The sequence below is a fragment of the Idiotropiscis lumnitzeri genome, chromosome 15, assembly GCF_059441095.1.
Source record: "Idiotropiscis lumnitzeri isolate Australia: NSW breed Sydney's pygmy pipehorse chromosome 15, RoL_Ilum_1.0, whole genome shotgun sequence".
In the NCBI taxonomy this organism is placed as follows: domain Eukaryota; kingdom Metazoa; phylum Chordata; class Actinopteri; order Syngnathiformes; family Syngnathidae; genus Idiotropiscis; species Idiotropiscis lumnitzeri.
This window is the reverse complement of record NC_142405.1, coordinates 1,199,310-1,219,736: the sequence shown is the minus strand read 5'-3', so window position 1 is coordinate 1,219,736 and position 20,427 is coordinate 1,199,310. Positions and strand designations below refer to the sequence as shown.

The following is a 20,427-nucleotide window of genomic DNA, read 5'->3' as shown; positions in this document are numbered from 1 at the left end:
GGGCCCACAATAATGTCGTCCATTTGTCCACTTGGCAAGAGCGAGCCAAGTTGGACGAGCAAAACATGAACTGCACGCATACATTTAGAATTTGGCATCGCTTTTGCGAATGAGAATATAGAGATTTTTTTTTATATTTTCGTTCTTATTAACTGTTGCGTCTGAACTGCTTCAGATAAACTTGGCACCGTTTTCAAAATGAAATTGCATTTTTTTTGTATCTGTAGTAAAGGCTCAGTTTTCTCTCTAATTAGTTCTCGTGAGATCACGTTCGCGCATTGTTCTCTCGCGTGGTTGTATGCATTTTCCTGTTTCCGGCTTAAGTCAGGTGCATCCTTTACAAATTAGTCCTTTTTCTCACCTCATTGATCCTGATTTAAGCTGTGAGTTGATGACAAAAATGTAAGTACATTTGGGTTTACTCATATTGTTGAGGTAATTATGGTTTGTCTGTTCGTGAATCAGTTAGCCACATTAGCCCGCTAGCATGAGGCTTCGGCCGTTCGCGGTCATTAATATGTGACTTTGGGGGCATGGATTTCTCTCATATCGCATGATGCGCCATCTCCGAGTGTCGCGACGGTTGCCGCCACCTTGCTACATTGACGAAGGAGTGATTAATTCGCATTGTATACGTGTCGTGTCGTTCTTACTTTTAACGAACTAGTCCTGACACCTCCCCAACAGTATCCGATTGATCTTTATTTTTTCGCAACATATTAAAGGATAGCTCGCCTTATGAATCCCCACTATTGCGACATAAAAACTGCAAGTAAGGTTAATAAAGACATTATGATGAAAACAATTTGGAATTACGTATTCCCCCTATTTTGAAAAATATGTATTTCTTTCCTCTGTGCTCAACCAAGAATAGGAAATCATTTCTCTCATGTGTTTTCCTTGCAACCCAGTTAAAAAAAAAAAAGCATCACACCACTGCAATTCAGCAGTGTGATGTCTTACCTTAACCCCGGTTTCACCTGGAGCTCCACGTCCTCCATCTGTTCCAGCATGTCCCTAAACCAAGCAAGATTCATTTTACAAAAAATAAAAGAAATCAACCTATATCACACGATATCTTCTCAAGATTTCCATGCCATATCTCACCCTTTTTCCCAGTTTGCCGTTACTTCCTTGAAGTCCTGGCAACCCTTGTGGTCCCTGCATGGACAAGTTAAACGGGGAAAAATGAAGGCGTGAAAGTGGGCGAGCAAGCCCGATGAAAGGAAATCAATACGGCCACAATGAAAGCGAGATTCGGATGGATGCTTGCAGTGAGATAAAAGTGTCCGCTTATTACCGGAGGGCCGGGGTCGCCAATGTTCCCTTTAAGACCGGCTGGGCCTGCAGCACCCTGTCCAAAAGATAAGGAGCAAGTTATTGACACATTAAACAATATAAGATGAAGCATTGATCTTTAAAAAAAAACTTGTAGTGTACTCCATCAGGACAAACTGTCTTACCAAAGGACCTGATCGCCCCGTAAGACCCCTTGGACCTGGAGGTCCATTCATAGACAGCTGTGAGGAAGGCGCATTAGCAAGATTAATGTCCTATGATCCCGAACAATTGCTCGACTGGCCGGATGATTAAGAGATGTACCTGGGCCTGTTGAATGATAGCTTGCGCTTGGGCCTCCTGAGGGGACACCGCCGGTCCCTTTTGGGAATCGCCCCGATACTGGAACTGAGGGCAAGAGTTAAGTCGGGAGGAGTCCCCGAGGGTGGATGAAACTCAGTCAAACATCACCCCCTTGTGGTCAGTATTGGTGAAGGAATATTTTTGTTGGGAGGAATGTGCAGCATTGTGTCAAGACTTACAGGGAGCATCAGCAAGGTTCCTTGTGGACCGGGAATTCCGTCAGCTCCAGGAAGGCCGGGACGTCCTGCTGGGCCCTTAAAATACATGACAAGCATAAACAGAAATGAGTGGAAGAAATGTTACCAAGCGAACAAGCCAAACGAGTAAAAGGATGACAAATGTGTTCTGTCCCACGAGTGTTTTTTTTGTTTTCTTTGGGTTTTTTTCTAGTTGGTGGTCAATTATGAGTCTAACTCTACTCACCACTTCACCAGCGTCTCCTCTTGGTCCTGGGGGGCCAATTGGTCCAACTGGACCAGGAAGTCCCTGTGAAGGATAAAACAATATTGTCACTTTGACTTACAAACAGAAGTTCATAGACACTCGTGGCTTCTTAATTAACAAGCGCAATGAACAGTCCCATTGACTTGAAACATTGTAGCCCCTCATCATTTCTTGAAAAATCCCTAAATGGAGCTGGAACTATTGCAACAGCAACTCACCTCCGGTCCCGGCAGGCCTGCCGGTCCTTCCACGAGTGCACCCTATAAAGCAAATGGTCCGAATATCAACTCATTTGCATGCTTTTATAGCAGAAGCCACTACGCTATTCATGAGACGCCTCCGGCAGCTCACCGGTTCAAATACCCCCACTTCGCCCTTCTGTCCTTTTTCAGTCGGTAGTCTCGCCTGCGGCAGGGAACCAGACGAATACAAAATATGTTGACCATTGGGGAAAATTGACGCGTGGCTTCAAATGCCCGACTGGACCTTTACCTTTCCTTGCCACGTCTCGGCTCCTTCGCGCAACGCAAAATCGTAGCCTTCGTCGTATATTTCATACTCGTCATACTCGGACGTGGTGTTACTGTCGTCGTCGTGTTCGAGGACCTGTTTTAATTGGTTATTACTGACACCTGCGGGGAATGGGACATATTTCGTTGCATGTACGTTCAACCCACCTCTGCTTCGGTGATATTAGTGCCCGCTGTTACTATGGAAACAGCAAGGTCGTCAACAAGGTTGCTGTAAAGGTCATCGACGTTCTCCACCTCTGCGCTCTTCTCTGGCTCCTGCACGTCAATTGGGAGATGAAATGTTAGCGCGACGGCTTCTGTGTCAGTCATCCCCGATGCGGGTTGGCAAGCGAATTAGAAATCGGAGGCAGTTTCAAATTAGTACACAAATCGGCTAGTCATTCCTTGTGTGTTACAGCGACATGACACTTTTTTAAGCGTGAAGCTTTGCTAATTAGGAAGAACATGATAAGACACATATTGGACCGTACGTGCCAGGGATGGACATTGACTGCATATGCTCGCACAATTTCAAATCTTATTTGCTTTTTCTGGGTGTCAGAATGCATCTCTGAATGTTCGGAACTCCCGTTTTCAAGCAAATGTCGTAATGAGCAAAATGCTAAGCAAGTAATATCGAAGCTTAAATTCCCTTAGCATAGCATCTTGTCGCCCAACAATGGAAGTCAAATTGAAGGCAACCGAAGTCCATTTTCAATTCTTGACTCAAAGTTCCAATGAATCAACTATCGCCCCCACTAAAATTTTTAGAATTGCCTAGATGCCACAAGATAAAACCAAAGCACTACTGTTTCACCAGTGAGCTAGAAGCACCGCACTTCAACATACTTCCTTGGCCACAAGATGGCGCCAAAGCACTCATTTTGAATTATGCCAGCCTTTGCCGCCATCTTGTGGCACCTTTCAGAATGCGTGCAAGCAAATAGGCGCATTTTTCAGTGAATGACGAATGATAGGCCCCCCCCCCAAAAAAAAAAAATTAAGTATTCTGCCCATCCCTTGCACATCACATGCACATGTCAGCAAATTCTACACAACATTGCATGTTGTAAAAAAAAAAAAATACTGAACACACTGACGGAAAGCCTACTCAAGACTGGCGGCACATTCTCTGTTTTGCTGTCTTAAAGTTGCATTAGGGGGGTGCTGGCGGTGCTGGCGGGTTAGTGGCGAGCAGCTGGAGCAATGTGAGAGGAGCAGCGGGAGCGATTGGTTATAGTGCCCAAAAAACAGGGCAGCCGTTAACTTGTCTACCTCGACACCAATTTGCGATTCGGCTACGATGGCCGGTGAGGGGGCTTCGCTTGATGGCTCATTCGAAGGCATCTCCACCTGGGGCTCGTCCTCGTACACGTTAGTGGGACTGACGGCTTCTTCGGTGCCTTTCACGTCCAAAAAAGGTTCCTGGGACAGATACTCGGGCAGCATCGTCGACACGCTAAGGAAGCCGTCCTCCAACGTTTCTTCGTCGACTTTTTTCTTCCTGGATGCCCTCTTCTTTCCTTTGCCTTTGCCTTTGCCCTTCCCCTTGCCTTTACGTTTGCCTTTACCTTTCGAGCCCTTGTCCCTCTTCTTTTTGCCCTTCCTGCCCTCTTTGGTTTGCGGTTCTTCCGGCTGGTCCAGTTGGGACTTCTTGTCATGAAAAAAAGGGCATTGTGAGGATGACATTTAAAGAAACACAAAGCACCACGCAGCAAATAACGACAAATGTGGCCTGTGTTTGGCGCACACGCTTAGAATCTCTCTAAACAAACAGCAATCATTTTTTAGTCGTAAAAACCATTTCGACTTCGATCCAAACGGGGTCGGTGTGTGCAACGGGATGTCGGCCAGTGGGGGATGTTGACATGCTTTGGCAATGTGAGCTCATCCCAAAGCTGAAATAGTTTCGTGCAGGCCGACTGGATGACGATCAGCAACATGTTGAATTTCTGGATGGCTTTCCTGGACCACATTTTGTGCCGACGCACGTGCACTCACGCACGGTCAGCAACCGTGAGAAGTGTGTCACCGCTTGACTCGGCTGATTTAATGCTCGAGATAGTTTTGCTTCATCTCAGCTGTTATTCCCGCGACAAAGAAGCACTTATTTGAAGGAAATGTTTCCCTGATGGCTTTTTCAAGGAAGTCATCCATCATCAAATCATCAGTGTGTTTTGTGTGGGTGTCAATTTGGTTGAAAACTGTCCATGTGGGCCAACTTGTTTAGATTTGACCCATTTTCACACTTATCGAGAATACGCTCGCTCAAAATGATCAATCTTGCATCGAGACAAATAGCATGAAATAAATTGTCCCGGCCAAGCTTTCCAATTGGGACATCGTCCCCATAGGTGGCGGTACTGACCCCATGAAGGTCCGAGTCTCGGCCGCTGTGCCGCAAAGCCGAGTCGCAGTCCGGCATGTAGTTGACGCAGTAAGCGGCAGCAGCCTGCGGGTCGTCGTCAATCAGCAGTTGTTCAATTTCTCCCTGCAAAGAATGCAAGAAATCGCAACAAGTGTAAACGTGACGAACAGCGCGAATGCAATGTCGGCCTGGATCGCGTCCGGTTTGAGGTCTGGGCGGATTCAGGTCACATGACTTGAGTCACCAATTTTAGGATTTAGGAAAACGTACGGCAGCTTTAAGACTTCCTTACTCGTGACGTGACGTGCATATACGTGACATAGTCCCGTCTGTGATCGAAACTTGCCGCGATCGTTGCCGGCAGCCATTTGCCATCAACTAAATCCGATGACCTGCATGATGTTTTGGTCGTTTTACCTCCATTGTGGTTATTTGAATTAGGCTTTAGCAGTCGAAGGTATCACCTTATGATGCCCACAAGAGGCCTTGTCAGCAGTGTTTAAAAAAAATAAATAAATGACTGTTGAAGCACTAATTTGCGCATTAGTACAGCGAGCATGAAGGTTATCCAAATAGTGTCTTTTCTTGCAGTTTTTGGCCAGAGGCCCACAGAGCGAGGGCACTTTACGGCCCTCTTCGACTGATTGCGGTCATAGTGGGGGGGAGGGGGGCAACAGGGAGTAAATCCACTCTAATCCAATCTCAATTAAAGATCAAAAGCAAAACTCTCCGGGAGAAGTTTTCCTATTATTCCTGCCCGGCGGGGTTTCCCTCCCCCGACTAAAGTGTTGCCCCCGAAAATCATGCACACTTCATCGTTCCCCAATTAAGATGCGGCAGCAACATCAGAGGCGGATGCACTCTGATTGCTCTCCTCTGGAAAGTCGCGACGACTGTCGACGTGAAAACGACTTCACCGTCTGCCGAGTGCGGTACTGTTGACTCGAGTTTATCGGCGGTGAAAGCCGTTATTTGCGGAGGACACGTTCAACATCATGAAGTCATCATTTGATGTGAGGTGAATTGCCGCTCACACGCCGTTCGTTTGTGCATGCACTTTTAAACCGACCTTGACCTATTAATAATTTGCCCTTTATTTGTCCCACAATGGGGAAATTCGAGATTCGAACCCAGGCCTCCTGGGGAGACTGGGTCCTGAACGCGGCGCCTTAGACCACTCGGCCATCCTAAGTCTGCCTTTGTGTGCTAAATCAACTTTGAGGAGCAACTGCGCGTACGGTACGCATGTGCCAGAAACACGTTCAATTTCCAGTCCGAGTCGAGGCAGAAGAGATCACATTTTCCCGTCAAATAAACACTGGGTCTTGTCTAAACAGTTTGTGCGTTAAGACTCACGTACACACAGCCCACGGCAGGCCGTGAATAAACTCGAGTGGCGGCGTAGACATTTTGATGTTTGCAAATGCTTTGCCAACAAGAGTTTGGGCTTCAATCTGGAAGTAATCGAGACATTAGCGGCTGCGCGCAAGTCCCACTTGGTCTCACGCCGCTCAGCTCCCACGCTGGAAGAACTGGGCCGGAACACGGGCCTCCTCCCACAGAACTGGGGCCTGGGAACAGCGGTCCAGAGGTCAGCCCTCTTAATCTGTCGTCCCCTGGTACCAGCCTTGCTCGCACTAATCACGCTAATGCTTTAATGTACACAAACAGACATGTATACTAATGAGCGCATGAATTTTCACGTGTAGAGATGCACCCAAGTGGAAGAAATCTCTGCGCTTACTCCGGTGTTGGAGGTATTGCGTTTGATTGATTGCACAAAAAACTACGGAAGAGACATTGCGGACGGGTGAAGCATGTGCAAAGCATTAAATCATAACATTTTGATGATGATCCAAATAAAATTTTGGATACTATCATTTATTTTCTTTTTTTTTGGCTTTAAAGTCCACTTGCATTGGGGCCAACTGGGGCATGATCCAGATTGCGCTGCACCTGCAAAACTGGACCGGGGCTGATCTTCATTTTGGAATCAAGCAAGTCAAAAGGAAGCGATAAAGATTTTTCCAGCCGGGCAGTTGTTTGTCTTCTCCATGTTGCTTTGTCTACTTGTAGCTGAATCACCGTTTTGTTTTGTTTTTTGTTAGCTTGCGCAAAAAATGACTTGACTGATTTTTATGGAACTTACAAGCATGAGCTCCAAAATAAAGTGCAGATTCGGGAATAGCTTGATAGTTTTTGTCATTCCGGTCCGCTTGGTTGCTAGGTGACCAAACAGGAAGTAGCCTGGTGGTTCTTTCCGGTATTGTTCGGCGTACACTGGGTCGAAGTCTGACGTTCAAAAGAAAGGACTCCGATAACGATCTGTCTTGTGTTCCGAGAGCTCGGGACACTTGACGCGGCATTCATTATTGATTCCGCCATTTCCTCCTGACTTTCTTTGCTCAGCTGTTCTCGCAGTACAACTGTGCCAGAATCTCATGCTGTTGTCACTTTGACATCACTCCGCCACCGTCTCTCCCGTTTCGATGGCGACGCGCAACATTCGAATGATCACGTCTTGATCTGTCTTGTAATTGTCTGGTGACTGGTCCGGGTTGTAACTCAAAGACTGCTGGGGCTTATCTTACCCCGACAAGTTCGATAGAAAACAGATGGCGACATACACCGTAGGTGATTTTTGTCCGTGCTTGAGAGGTGTACATATTACATCATCTAACGTCTCCGTTGCTTTCCAGGGAATAGACCAAACCCTCCACGTGAGAGTCAAAGAAATTTCAATATGTGAAATGCCTTCAGGGAGCTGGTGTCAGAAAGTAATTTACAGCGTGGGTGGAGCAGAGTGATATCGCGTGATGGCACAAGGAAGGCGGGCAAGTCCCCAGGCAGCAGGTGGGCGTATTTATTTATATATATATATGTATATATATATATATATATATATATATATATATATATATATACACAATCTGCACGTGCACAATTCCCAAATGAACGAGTACTATGACCTGCTTTATCGAGTTCCTATTACTGCAGCGCGATTTCATGGCACAGATAAATTCATCCTTCAAGGAGGTGATAGGATGAGGCCGATCATGCTTCGGCACATCGGCTCATCGTCCATTCCCTTTGAAACGCCTCTTTTACCTCCGCAAAGGCTTTGTTCCTCCCACGCTTGATTGACGTGAGACCCACGACACCCTCTGGCCTCCTGAACTACGAATGTTCTTTCAAATCGGATCTCCAGTGGCTTTGAAGTCGCTGCGAAAAATGCCGCCCTCGATCAGATGCTTTGCGATGATGAGCTCTTAACGGGTGCAAATTCAGACTGGACGTACCGGGTGAAGGCGGTGAGGTGATGCTGAAGTTCAAATTCAGCCCCTTGGCAACTAATGCATGCGCTCGACGCATTTCATTCTTAAGGTCTGACATTCTATGAAGTGACTCATGCGTTAAATGAAGCAAATTCATTTTTGCCGCCATTATGCATCAAACATTAGCCCGCGAAATGGCTTTCCCTGATCCGGCATGCATATCTAAAAAGTTCTCTCCCTTTCCTGAGCTTTAGTTTATTTCCAGTCCAACTCGACCCGTTGAACTTTCTTTCGCAAACAAACGGGGGGACCGTCTTTACCTCAAATATTCCTTCATCCAGCAGACGTGATCCGAATACGACGATGCCCTCCGTGCTGACGGTGGCGTCATCTCCTCGTGTTAGCTTTAGCGTCGCTACCTCGTGACAGTCCAAAAAGAGCGTGACGGACCGGCCCTGTACGCTGAAGGCGATCCTGTGCCACCTGGAAGAGCAAAGATATTGATGGCAGCAAGTTTGCATTTAGAGTGTGACTTTTATTGATCCGAGTTCGCTTCTTTTAACGCACTTTGGAAAATGTGGCCATTCATAAATGTTTGCAATTATCAAAGTGTGTAGTTGGTTTGATGGGATACCGCTATACTTCGGGTCGCTAATCTCGTGCCCGAACGAGATGCTAATGATGAAGTGTCGCTCGCTCATTTTATTGTGGTCGAGACCACCACCAGAGGACGCATGAAAGATAGTTTGATGCCCGTAAAATACCCACTCTCCATCGGCCAAGTTGACATCCTCCAACGTGGGATACGTTTGGGACTGCCCGGCTGCCCGACCGCGATACAAGAAGACGGGCGAAGGGCCCACTTCAAGCCCCAGCTGCTGCACCCCGTCCTCGTCATACACGGACAGCAGGAATGACTGCGATCCCTTTCTGGCTCGCACGGTGGCCATCAGGGAGAAATTTCCAGGGAATGTGGACTCTGGAGACGAGAGGAGAAAAAATGCTTCCAAGTCAAACCAGGAGGCGGATATTTAGTTCAAACACACAAAACAGGGCTGAACAATTAGTCCCATTCAAACTCACATCGCAATGTACAGTAGTAGGATGAAATTGGTTAAATAAAAGTAAACTGTCATTGTGGGCGGGAAAAAAGTTATACGTTTAATTTATCATTTTTTTCAAATACAGTTGAATTGAGTTTATTTTAGCCTAAGATCAAAACATGTCATTTTAAACACAAATCTGTGTATTGTAATACACACTGATTTATTCCTTGTTATTAATAATAACACACGGGAAGAGGATAATCGCAATGTTATTTTTCGAAATCGTTCAGCCCTAACAAAGAAATTCTACTACCAGGGAAAAATTGTTTGGTGGGAGCGCTGAGCTGGACTTTCCCGTCTATTTTGAAGGCCCGTTGTGTTCCCGCCACCTCTTTCTGGCCGCCGCAGAGACCAGGATGCACGGACACGCCCTCCATGTCCTCCGACAGCCCGAGCACCCGGAGCACATCGATGGGATGAGCTGAGAATGGATAGAAAGGCATGATGAGTCCTCGCTATCGGAGCTGGCGGCACATGTCGGCACGCCGATCTCGGCGTCGCCGCCATCAATCTAGAGGAAGAGGTGATCTTCCTGGGAGATTTGGCCTTCCACGGGTGTTATTATGGGATGGTGGTACTACCCCAACCATCCCGCTTAGAATCCTGTTGTGGAACACCTGACAGCTGCATGAGCATCACACTTGGAACACTCAAGTGGCAGAAAGAAGCAAGGACGCTTTTTTTTGTCTTGCGACCGTGGACATTTAAGAGCAGTTCTTCCCAAGCTTTATGGAGCCAAGGCGCATATTTCACATTGACGGGTTAATCGTGCCTTCTGCCTGGTGTACTGTACCAGACGTTCCTGGCATGCAGTTGATATGGCAACAAAATGACGCTGTTCGTAGCTAAAAGACAAAAAAAAGAAATAAAAAAACAATCGTACAAGCATAATGAAATGGAACGTGAAGAATTTTAAATTTGTGAATCACGATTTAATGTTACGATCCAATTCATTGTGCTGCTCCTTCTGTTTTGTCTTCTTTGGCCACCGGGGGCAGTATAATTTTGTGCAGTCATGTTCACACCAACAAAGAAGCGAAGTGACTCAGTGAATTAAGTTTTTGAGGCTAGGGAAAAAAAGTCGAATAAGTCAACGTCAAAATAATTTTTTCACAAAGTTTTTGTGTTTGATTGAAAATGTTGATTGAAACCACGAAACAATCCTACATCCTTTTCAATCAACCAGGTCCTGCTGGATAATTCTGAAACAAACCAACAAACACAAATACGGCACTCCACGATGAACTCGATTGAACCCTCAATTTTTTTTTCGTTTTGGTTGCTGTCCTTTTCCAGGAAATGGTTTTCTTCACGCTTCGGACCGGATTATTCCGCAGCAAATGCGGCTCTGATCCTCCGAAAATGTCCTCAAAAACAACACAAAGAGTATTTCCTTACAAATGTTTCATTTCAAACGTGATAACCTGTCGGCGCTCACCATGAACTACTTGAAATACATTTTTTTGTGTGTTTCGCATAGCAAAACACGCTCATGCAACCGGACACTGTTGACCTTCAGGCACGTTTAAGATAACAAAAAAAAAAAAAAAGGCTGCAAAAAAAAAAAAAAGACCAACCTTTCGGGAAAAGCAAAAAATTCCAAGCACGTAAAAAAAAAAGTTGCTATCGTCGTATTACATGGCTTACAATTCATGCAAAGGATAAAAAGACATTTCACAGCCAAGTGTGCAGAATCAACTCAAATCGTTTTTGGCAAACATGACATGAGAAAAAAAAGGCTGATTTGGAATGAGGAGCGTAAAATGATGTTAATGGTTTGTTGGACGCTTTTTACCTGAAAAGTTCATTGTTGACTTTGTGTAAGCGCAGAGCAGCGTGTTTGGAAATATCGCAACATCCCCGCGGACCCAACAATGTTTGGAAATCGCATAACAAGGTCAGAGAACATGGGAAGAAGCTCAAGCATCCATGAGCTCCACTTTACGACATTCGATGTAAGAATGATTTATAGAAAAGGTCTCTTTGCTTTGCGTGTTTATTGTTGGTGACAACATTGCCAAAATGCCACCCAACGGGCCAATTGCATTTCGCGTTTGACACTTGACACTGTCAAGCTCCTCCGTGCGTTTCAATAGAATGTGTTCTCTGTTTTGGGGTCCCAAAAACATCTCGGAAACATCCCGCCATGACTCACGCTGCCTACACATCTCGGTCCAGCCTGGAAAAAAAAAAAAAAAATGCAACTAGGCCTCGTACAATGCTGCCCTGTAAACTGTGAACTATTGCACATGGGAGCGACAGGCGGAATTGAAGAAGAAAGCAAGCCAATTGGAATCTGAGCAGCGGGAGTTTCCCATCGTTTTTTTTTTTTTTTCTTGGACCGCACCCTGCATAAAAGCGTAGGAGGGGAGGAAAAAAAAAAAGGATGATTGAACTTTGATTTACTGCTCGTGATGCATATCGATGTCCGATTGGGAGTTGCCTGAGAGTAGGTGGGGCATGTACACATCAAATGAAGATGGATAGCATCGAATATTCCAAACTTATGTTCTAATAGACAGCTTGATGTGTGCAGAGAAAGTCTTAAAAAAAAAAAAATTCCGAAAGCAGCCCTAAAGAAATCCAAATGCACGGTCAATCGCCAACATTTTTTAAAATAAATGTACTAATTAATGAGTATTTTATTCTGAAATATTTTTTCTGAATGCTTATCATCAGGTCGCAGAATAGAGCAGCGGGTAATCTTAAAGGCACGGTTATCCCATCACGAAAAAAATGCATGCAAAACGTTCGGTAGAATAAAAAAATCGAATGCACAGTACATGATCAAAATAATACATAAATCATTTTGTTTCATATACGCTTAAACGTCTACTGCAATTTCCGGACTATAGAGCGTATTTTCTGAACTCTAGAGCGCCCCTAGTGGTGAAAGGAAAATCCACAGAAAAGCCGCACCGTTGTATTAGCCGCACGGTTCAAAATCGAGGAAAAAAGTCGCAGCTTATAGTCTGGAAAATACGGTAATTTATCACGCACATCTGCGGCGTATCGGATCCTGATGTTTGTATCTGCACTTGACGTGACGTTTCTGCGCCAGAAAGTGCAACATTAGAATTGACATTATTTTGGCGAAGAGTACTCGGAAATGAATGACTGTGTTGGTTACATTTTTTTTGCTGTTGTTGTTGACTTTGTATAACCACCGTGCACGGCGACAAAACAAGTTCAGTAGCTTGTCAAAGCCGATTAGATCAGCAGAATATCATCAGAAAGCAATTTGTACCCCCGCCCTTGTCCAATTTCCTCTCCCATGTTTACTCCTCAAACTCTTTACGCGTGTTCGAGGGGATGAAGAAATAAACGAACAAAAGAAAGCAAAAATGTCATTTTAACAGCACGAGGCAAGCCGCCGCTTTGCATGAAGAATGCAAAATGAGAAGCCGGAGGTTATCGGCATCGCGCTGACTGGGCTGAGCGGCCGCTTTGGGCTCTGCTTTTTGTTATCACGACGCTAGCGGAGCGTGTCGAGACGAGAGGTTGAGGAAGGCCTGGGAAAGATTTTCGACGTATTCTCTGCGGATTCGCTCGGTGCGCTCGTCAAGAGCAAGATGAGAGCGGTGATGAAAGCACGCCGTGATCATGTTTCATTTGGCCGTTTGAAAGCGTGCAACTTCTTCCGCATTATTTGTCTGAGTAGATTTACGGTTTCGATGCCAACATGAAACCGACGGCACCGTTTGGCGACGCTTGTGGATAAGGAAGAGCCCATTTTTCTCTTTCCACCCTTAATTTTTTCCACGACTCTTGTTTGTTGACAGGATGATGGGCCGGCAGGCCAAAAAGCTGCCGGACCCTTCGAGAAAACACCTGCCCCTCCAGGCCCGAGCACATGTTTCTACTTCTCCTCTTAAACGGAGCATGGAATTTCAGAGAAAACATCCTTTTTAGTCAGCCGCACTTTCCAGCCACTGAAAAGCCTCAAGTGATGTTTACTTGAGGGCAACTTGAGGATACTCGTTCTTCACAGAAATGTTTGGACGTATTCCACTTTTTAAGCCGTCTGCAAGCATGTGCGAACTTGTTGATTGGATCCCAAGCTGACGCTTCTTAACTCAGCACATTGCAGCGCGTCGCCACCCATCCAAAACGATGGATCTCATTCAAGTGTCCCTAATAAAGTGGCTCAGTGGGTCTCTCCTCTGGAGTGAGACATCATCAACACGCAAGATGAAATTCAAAGAAGAAATAGACAAGACTTGCGGGGCAAAGACCTCAAATGATGCCGTCTTCGCATTCAAATTCTCCGACCTATCTGGCCAATTTGTCCCACGGACATCTGCTCGGAGCATCCAGCGACCACAGAAGCATCCTGAGGGGGCGAAAAAGTCGTTCCTCGGAGCCAGATGTGCTGCCGTCCATCAAAAGTCAAAACGTCATTTGGCATATTGATAAGATTTGAAAGACTTTTAATGCGAGGAGCACACGAGTCTCTGATCTAAAATACTCGTTTTCCTTTCATTTACCTGACAAATGGCTGCCATTTTCTTTTGCTTTTGTTCGCCTCTAAAAAAATTTTACTGGCTTCAAAGTGAATTGATGTTCGCTGGCGTCCTTTGAGAGGCAAAATTGTCAAGGAAACGGCGGCAAACAGTCAACAGTGAAGGCGCTGTGTGAACATTTTGTGCTTGTCGTGCAACTGCAGAGACAGGGACGATAAACAAACAATGACAGTTTTGCTTTTGCTAATTGAATGCGTCTTAAAAAAAAGATGAGACTAGAAAACCGTTGCAAATTAAAAATGGCAGTTCTACTTGTTCCGACGCCACTTTGTAAACGGCTACTGTCACACAAGCGAACAATCAGCATCGGTGTTTGACGGGGTTGTTAACCTGTAAGCCAGTGGTGTCCAAACTACGGCCCGGGGGCCATTTGCAGCCCCGAGCGTAAGATAACTAACTCTTAAAATCTGCAACTCTATTGGTTGAGCAAGTTGAAAAAGTGGCAGGTTGCGACAGCCACATCACCCTTATCCCATAAATGATCAATATGACTTACACAATTTTGTAGATATGCCAAGAAATTGATAGCTGTAATCAATGTTTTTTCCAGTTTGGAATAGCTGAATTGGTTTGAAAACCAAATCGGATGAAATGGCATTCGGTTGGGTTTATTTGGAGTGACCTTTCATTCACTTCATTGCTGCCTTTGTCGTGATCAAATTGAATTGTATCGTTCCAAAAAAGCGTATCAACTTGTTGGGCCTTATATTGATACAATTGGTCAAAAAAAAGGTATCCTTCCACTTGGAATTAATCTCCAGTCTAAAAAAAATCCTTATCAGTCGGGCCCTAAGCTGAAAACAAAACGCATGTAGAAAGATAATGTGACAATACTCCAAGGCGTGTTATTTATCCTCTGCGTAGAACACGTTTCATTACTGCCGTGCTGTGAAGCCACCAGATGAGTTTTCAACACAGCATATATACTGCCCCCAGGTGGCCAAAGTACACACACACACCGATATGAGCAGCACAATGTGCAATGACGGAGAAAGTGCCACAAAAACAGTTTCATTGTTTTTATCAAGTCATTAATTTCTCCTTATAAAACACAACTAGATCATTTCAGAAGATGAGAAAATGCAGACGTGTACACCCTCCTACCGTTAACACCTGCAAACAAACGCAGCGCCAGTGGCCGTGCGATCAGTCAGCGCCACCTGAAATCCGAGTCAGCGTCACTTCGCGGGCTCTCATAAGACAGCAGCTGTGAATGTGATTACAAGACTTGGCTCTCTGCCTGCGTCCGTCACGTTATTGTTTCAATCCAGCCAGCAGTGACCCCCATTTTTTTTTTTTAAGTCAGGCTATCACCAATGAGAATAAGGCACTTCAGACACGTTTCGCAGCAGGGATGCCGCTCGGGTCGTCGGGGAACTTGCTCATTTTGCTGCAACCGAGTCTGTCAATTCAAGTCAGCTGGCAACTCCAGTGAGGTCAGACGCTATCGAAAATGGAAATTGTTTGCTCCAAGACATGATTGATCAAAAATTGATTATGATGCACGGTGTCAATCTCTTTCTATGACGGTAAACATACAAAAATAAATAAATGAGTCTAACAACGGCTCATATGTTGAAAAACTTCCAAATTGGGTCACTCGTATCTTAAAGCACCACTGCAGTTGGCGGTAAATAAGTTTGCCTCGAAAGGACCCCTTCATGGGCCCCCTGGGCTTAGGCCTTTGCATTGATCCGGCCTCGATTAAAGCCCCTGAGCGTGCCGCAAACATACACAAGGTGGATGTTTAGAAAAGTGTGTGACGTTACCAAATGACTCAAACGGTAGCAGACCAGACACCACGTCGGCTATTTTAGCCGTCGTATAATTGCAACCAGAAGACGCGATTGAGTCAGCAACAAGGAGGCTCCAATTAAAAAAAAAAAAAACAAAGCCAAATAGTCTGAAGTGAGGCCGTTTTATTCCGTGAGTGAGCACGGCGCCGATCCATGCCAGGAATTTTAATCTACTCCCTTTAAGTCACTTGCTGAGCTCTTTCGCAAGCCAACGTGAAACTCTTTCGCAGTCAAGCGACGCGGCTCGCACGCACACGCCAGCGTGACGTCACGCGTTTGCACAAGCGCACGCCTGACCCGAACCTGCGCGAGGAACTTCTGGCTCGAACATCTCAAGAACTTTGTCAAGTCGTCACAAAACGTGCACGAATGAAAAATGCAAATGACGCAATTCGCTTGAATCTCGATTTGAGGACCTTTTTTTTTTTCTTTAAAAGCATGATTCATAAGGTGTGCACAAATTTGTACATGTCGATACGTTCCGTGAAACGATACTTTACCAGTTTGAGTGGCGCTGACGTGCAGTAGAATAAAAGCCAAGAGCCGTACTGTCCCATTCCTTAAAAAGTGGCCCATCTTCCCAAAACTTGAGGCCCCCCCCCCTGCCTTTTCCACCAAAACTTGTTGCTGCAAAAAGTTCCACAAGTTTCAGTCACTAAGCTGCCATGCATGTATACAAGAAGTTTTTTTGTTTTTTTTTTAAATAAAAAAATAAAAGCCGGTGTTTGCTTCCACTGGCTGGACTGTTGAAGTTGTTTTGTGGTGGAGGCTCCCCTTCAAGATCCTCTCCGAGGCTTCTCATTCAATTTCTCCTCCTCGCCATCAAAAGCTCCCTCCCTCCTTTCCTCCTTCCTCCTCCCCCCCTCCCTTCCTCTTCCCCTCCCCTCGGTGGGCGTCTCGGAGAAGCCCCCGCCGTTCATCACCTTTAGTAGCACATCATTTGCTCGCTCTGGCTTCTTGTCGCCGGTCGTTATCCGCAGAGGTGACGCTGGGATCACCTTTGCTAATCTCGTCTGCTCGGAAGACGCTGACGTTTGCCGGGTAATTTGATGTAATGGCTGTAATTCCGCGGATGCTTGCAAGTCGGCTGTCAAAAAAAAGAAAAAAACGTACAATATCCCACATTGTTGGTGTGCCTTCGAAAATGGAGACACAGTGTTCATCTTTTTTTTTTCATGATACGATGCGCATAAATTAGAGGTCAGCAATTGTGCGTTCAGGGCACTGTGTGTCATTTATTTGCACACGTGTTGTGGAGAGCGGGCGTCGTAGATGGTCTGTTTTTTAATTTATTTTGCTGGCTAGTGGGTTTGCGATGAGCGTCAAGAATCCAAAAGACAAGCCAGACACTTTTCAAAATGAAATATTTTTCAGCCTTTCGGCCCACTACCTGCGGACCGGTGGTGGGCCGCGGCCCGTGGTTGGGGACCACTGATGTATGTTAGTTAGATTTGATCCAATGCGATTGCCTGTCAGATTTAAAAATGCAAGCACCAACAAAAATGTGCGCTTAGTGTCAGAGTGACTGGAAGGGTAACAGAAAGGCAAAAAAAAAAATTAACTGTTGTGAATTTTTCCTTGTTACAGAACAGCAAATATTTAGCAAAGGTCAAATTAAGTTCACCTGGAGAAGTTTAGTACGTTTCGGCTCATTTGTAAATTTCACCAAACACCCAAATAGAAATTAAACTTCTTGTGTGCAGTTTGATGTTTCGGCTGACTTGGCGAGTCAACAAGAAGACCGCCAACCCGCCTTCTCGCAGGCCGCTCGGCCCGCCCGAGTGGGAGCCGCGAACATTCCAAGCCGCTTTTAGCAGATAGTTACCAAAAGTCCAGTGGACTGTGTGAGTCACGGGTGACAAATACTTGTGCTGTGTACATTAGTCCAACTCGGGCCTAATTTATTTGTCGGGTCCACAACAAATGTAAAGCCACGGAGCTATTCCTCCCTTCCCGCGCCAGCGGCCTGTCATGTTCCATAAATTCGAATGCCGTTGATATAATGCTGTGGAAGGACAGTTCAACCGTTTTATTGTTTTTTTTTTTTTTTATGCATTCTCCATTGCCAGACAAATGTAAAAATAAGTGAACCGGCAACATATGTGGTTGAGGTGGGAAGTGGCATGAGGCAGATGATAACTGTGCTTTCAGAATCACAATTCCCTTTGTTGTCGGTGTACGACGCGATTGGAGAACTCCCCTCTCCAGTGCAAATAAAATAAATAATTGAAATAAATATATCAATTCAATTAATTAAAGATGAAATAATTAAATCATAAATACAATTAAATTAAAGGTTATAAATAAATATATCAATTAAATTAATTAAAAAACAAATAATTATATAATAAATAAATAAATATAAAATCAAATTAATACAATTTTCTTTTTTTTTAAATGTCTGGCCAAAGGAAAAATCGGCAGACACTTCTTAGAAGAAGCGCCGGTTGGGTTGTATTTGAACTGTGGATATGAAAGACAGCGTCGTGCAATAAAGAAATAATCTGCAGACTGCCCCTGACGTTTGCGTAGTACTGTAAATGCTTTTGAAATATGTTCAACATGACGAATGATTGCGGGCCCATTTTTACTGATTCATCAGCCGAGACCAATAGAGCCTGTTTTTGCAAGCAAAATCTTGGGAAACATTCATTTCAAATGTCAAATGATACTCAAGGGTTTCCTATTTTACTGTGCAAAACAACTTATTGAGATGTTGTGGAAAACATGACTCAGGTTCGATTGAGTGACCTTCTTAATCGTTTGAGCGTCCCTCTGACATTACTTTGCGTAGTCTGACTTTTTAACCATCCTCGAGTGGACTTGAGGAGCGGCGGGGATTCGGAGGAGAGCTTTGCGCGTGACCTTCATTGAGGGATCACTTCTGTGCGTGTGTGTGTGTGTGTGGAAAAAAAACATGCCAGAACAGGACAACAGGCAAACACCCAGAGAAGATATGCAAGTGAAGGAAGGTTCAAGGGGGAAAAAAAAAGACTCAACTGACACTTCAGATTTCATTTTAAAACGATTTCAACATATTCTATGTGCTGTTTTCAGAACATCATTCTGACAGATTTCAAGTACTGTTCTCGTTGGCGCTCATATTCTTGTTTTTTTTTTTGTTTTTTTAACAATTCCCACTTGTGCTCATTAGCTAAATGCGAGGTGCTTTCAACGAACTCCCGAAAAGCCTCCGAATGTGGAAATGTTGTACGAGTTGAGCAAAAGGGAAATGCCCGTGTGGTGATAATTGTAATCATTAGACTTGAAGGGAGCGCTAAGCTAACGAACGTCGGAGCTTCGCGTCTGCTCAACAAACAGTCAAAATGAACTCGAGCTTGCCCTCGGAGTAACTTCACGTATAATCAAAAGTGCACCAAAGACTTTTTCCAACATGGTGTCGCGAGCAGCGAGCAAGCGGTGACCTTCCGTCGGGAATGCAAATTTGGACTTTGTTCGCTTCAGATTGAATTTCGCTGCCAATGTGCGTTTCGTGCACTTTGTTCGTCTTATTTCCACATTTCAGAGAGGACCGGAGAGGTCGGAAATACTTTTGCTTGTCTTGAATTTTAAAAAGTGGCTCAAAGAGTTTCACAGCTCCAAACTCAAATCATCGAATAGAAAGTAGAAAAAATCTATATATATTTTTTTGTTGTGTTGCCATGTTCAGCGGAATTGAAAAGTGACTGAAGTGAATTTTTGGAAGAATTGTCTACATTTTGTTGTCAAGCCCGTTGAGTCGAGTGCACTGCAGCGTGTATTTGTCGGGACGTAGCCCCCAACCAAAAATATTTTGGATTGGATTTAGATCTGAGCTCAGGCTGGCCCTTTTTTTTTTTAAGACAGATCTTATATTGTCTCATTTGATTGCGCAGGTGTACCTAATATTGCCCCCCAAGTTTATTTCACTCTTGTTAACTAAAATTAATTTGCTCTGCTGCAGCTGTAGCAACAATTTTTACCTCCCCCCCCACCACCCTAACCCTTCCCCAGCTCCTCAGACCATTATTTTCTCTTTTTAAGTCTCTTGAGCGACTCCCTTTCCAAAGCAGCCCCCCCCCACCCCAGATGCTCTACTCGCACCCCAACTACTCGTTCTCGGCGTCCATTCTCATCAAGTTTGCATTCCTCACCTCCTCTGCAGACTGCGCACAAAAGAGCACAAAGCGCCACTGATGACCTGCCGCAAACATTCCACTCCGATCCTCTCACTCTTTCACACCAGCGCAGTTCGTCATCTTTCCCAGGCGCACTGTCACTCGTTCCCCCCAAAATAAAACGATATCACGTGGAGATGCCACTCACGGGCGCGTACACGCAGTTTGTTCAATTATTATTTATTTATTTATTTTTGCATAATCATAGTATGAAACAAACTAAAGTCTAATGCACTCGGTGTTGTTGTTTTTTTTTTATTTTTTTTTTATTGTAGTCCTAAAACGACTCTGACTGGCTGGCTAGAAGTCAGTTTGAGAACAGGAAACCTCTGCACGTGTATCCTTGATCCGCTGACAGGAAATTGAGAATAAAGCTTTAAAACTGGGATGGCCAGTGTGGAGGATCATCAGATATGAGACAACATCTCTTGAAATAAAGTTGATGGATGAGTTGAGCGACCAGAGCGTCTCGGCACAGAATATTCTGTGAGGTGTCAGCGCTAAAAGGCTGCTGTCGACGAGTCGGTGGAAAGAAACAAAAAGATTAAAGTTATGAGGTGGGCTGCTTTACATGTATGGACTTGCGTTATCTACTTTTCTTTTCT

At 44.8% G+C, this 20,427-nt stretch overlaps 2 protein-coding genes across 4 annotated transcripts in view; one reads left to right on the top strand and one right to left on the bottom strand.

The window, feature by feature from the left end:
• col5a3a (collagen, type V, alpha 3a) overlaps nucleotides 1–16,440 on the bottom strand; it is a 35,286-nt gene extending 18,846 nt beyond the window's left edge. The window contains exons 1-17 of the mRNA XM_088317912.1: nucleotides 16,166–16,440; nucleotides 9,600–9,767; nucleotides 9,009–9,219; nucleotides 8,561–8,723; nucleotides 4,966–5,088; nucleotides 3,873–4,250; nucleotides 2,763–2,873; nucleotides 2,578–2,691; nucleotides 2,437–2,490; nucleotides 2,304–2,345; nucleotides 2,065–2,127; nucleotides 1,821–1,895; nucleotides 1,603–1,686; nucleotides 1,464–1,520; nucleotides 1,301–1,354; nucleotides 1,108–1,161; nucleotides 964–1,017 (exon numbers count right to left, since the gene is read on the bottom strand). Coding sequence (XP_088174038.1) covers nucleotides 964–1,017; nucleotides 1,108–1,161; nucleotides 1,301–1,354; nucleotides 1,464–1,520; nucleotides 1,603–1,686; nucleotides 1,821–1,895; nucleotides 2,065–2,127; nucleotides 2,304–2,345; nucleotides 2,437–2,490; nucleotides 2,578–2,691; nucleotides 2,763–2,873; nucleotides 3,873–4,250; nucleotides 4,966–5,088; nucleotides 8,561–8,723; nucleotides 9,009–9,219; nucleotides 9,600–9,767; nucleotides 16,166–16,241 — 1,881 coding nt within the window. The 5' untranslated portion in view covers nucleotides 16,242–16,440. The remainder of the gene's footprint in view (nucleotides 1–963; nucleotides 1,018–1,107; nucleotides 1,162–1,300; nucleotides 1,355–1,463; nucleotides 1,521–1,602; nucleotides 1,687–1,820; nucleotides 1,896–2,064; nucleotides 2,128–2,303; nucleotides 2,346–2,436; nucleotides 2,491–2,577; nucleotides 2,692–2,762; nucleotides 2,874–3,872; nucleotides 4,251–4,965; nucleotides 5,089–8,560; nucleotides 8,724–9,008; nucleotides 9,220–9,599; nucleotides 9,768–16,165) is intronic.
• rdh8a (retinol dehydrogenase 8a) overlaps nucleotides 1–20,427 on the top strand; it is a 116,580-nt gene that overhangs the window by 88,588 nt on the left and 7,565 nt on the right. The window lies entirely within an intron of this gene.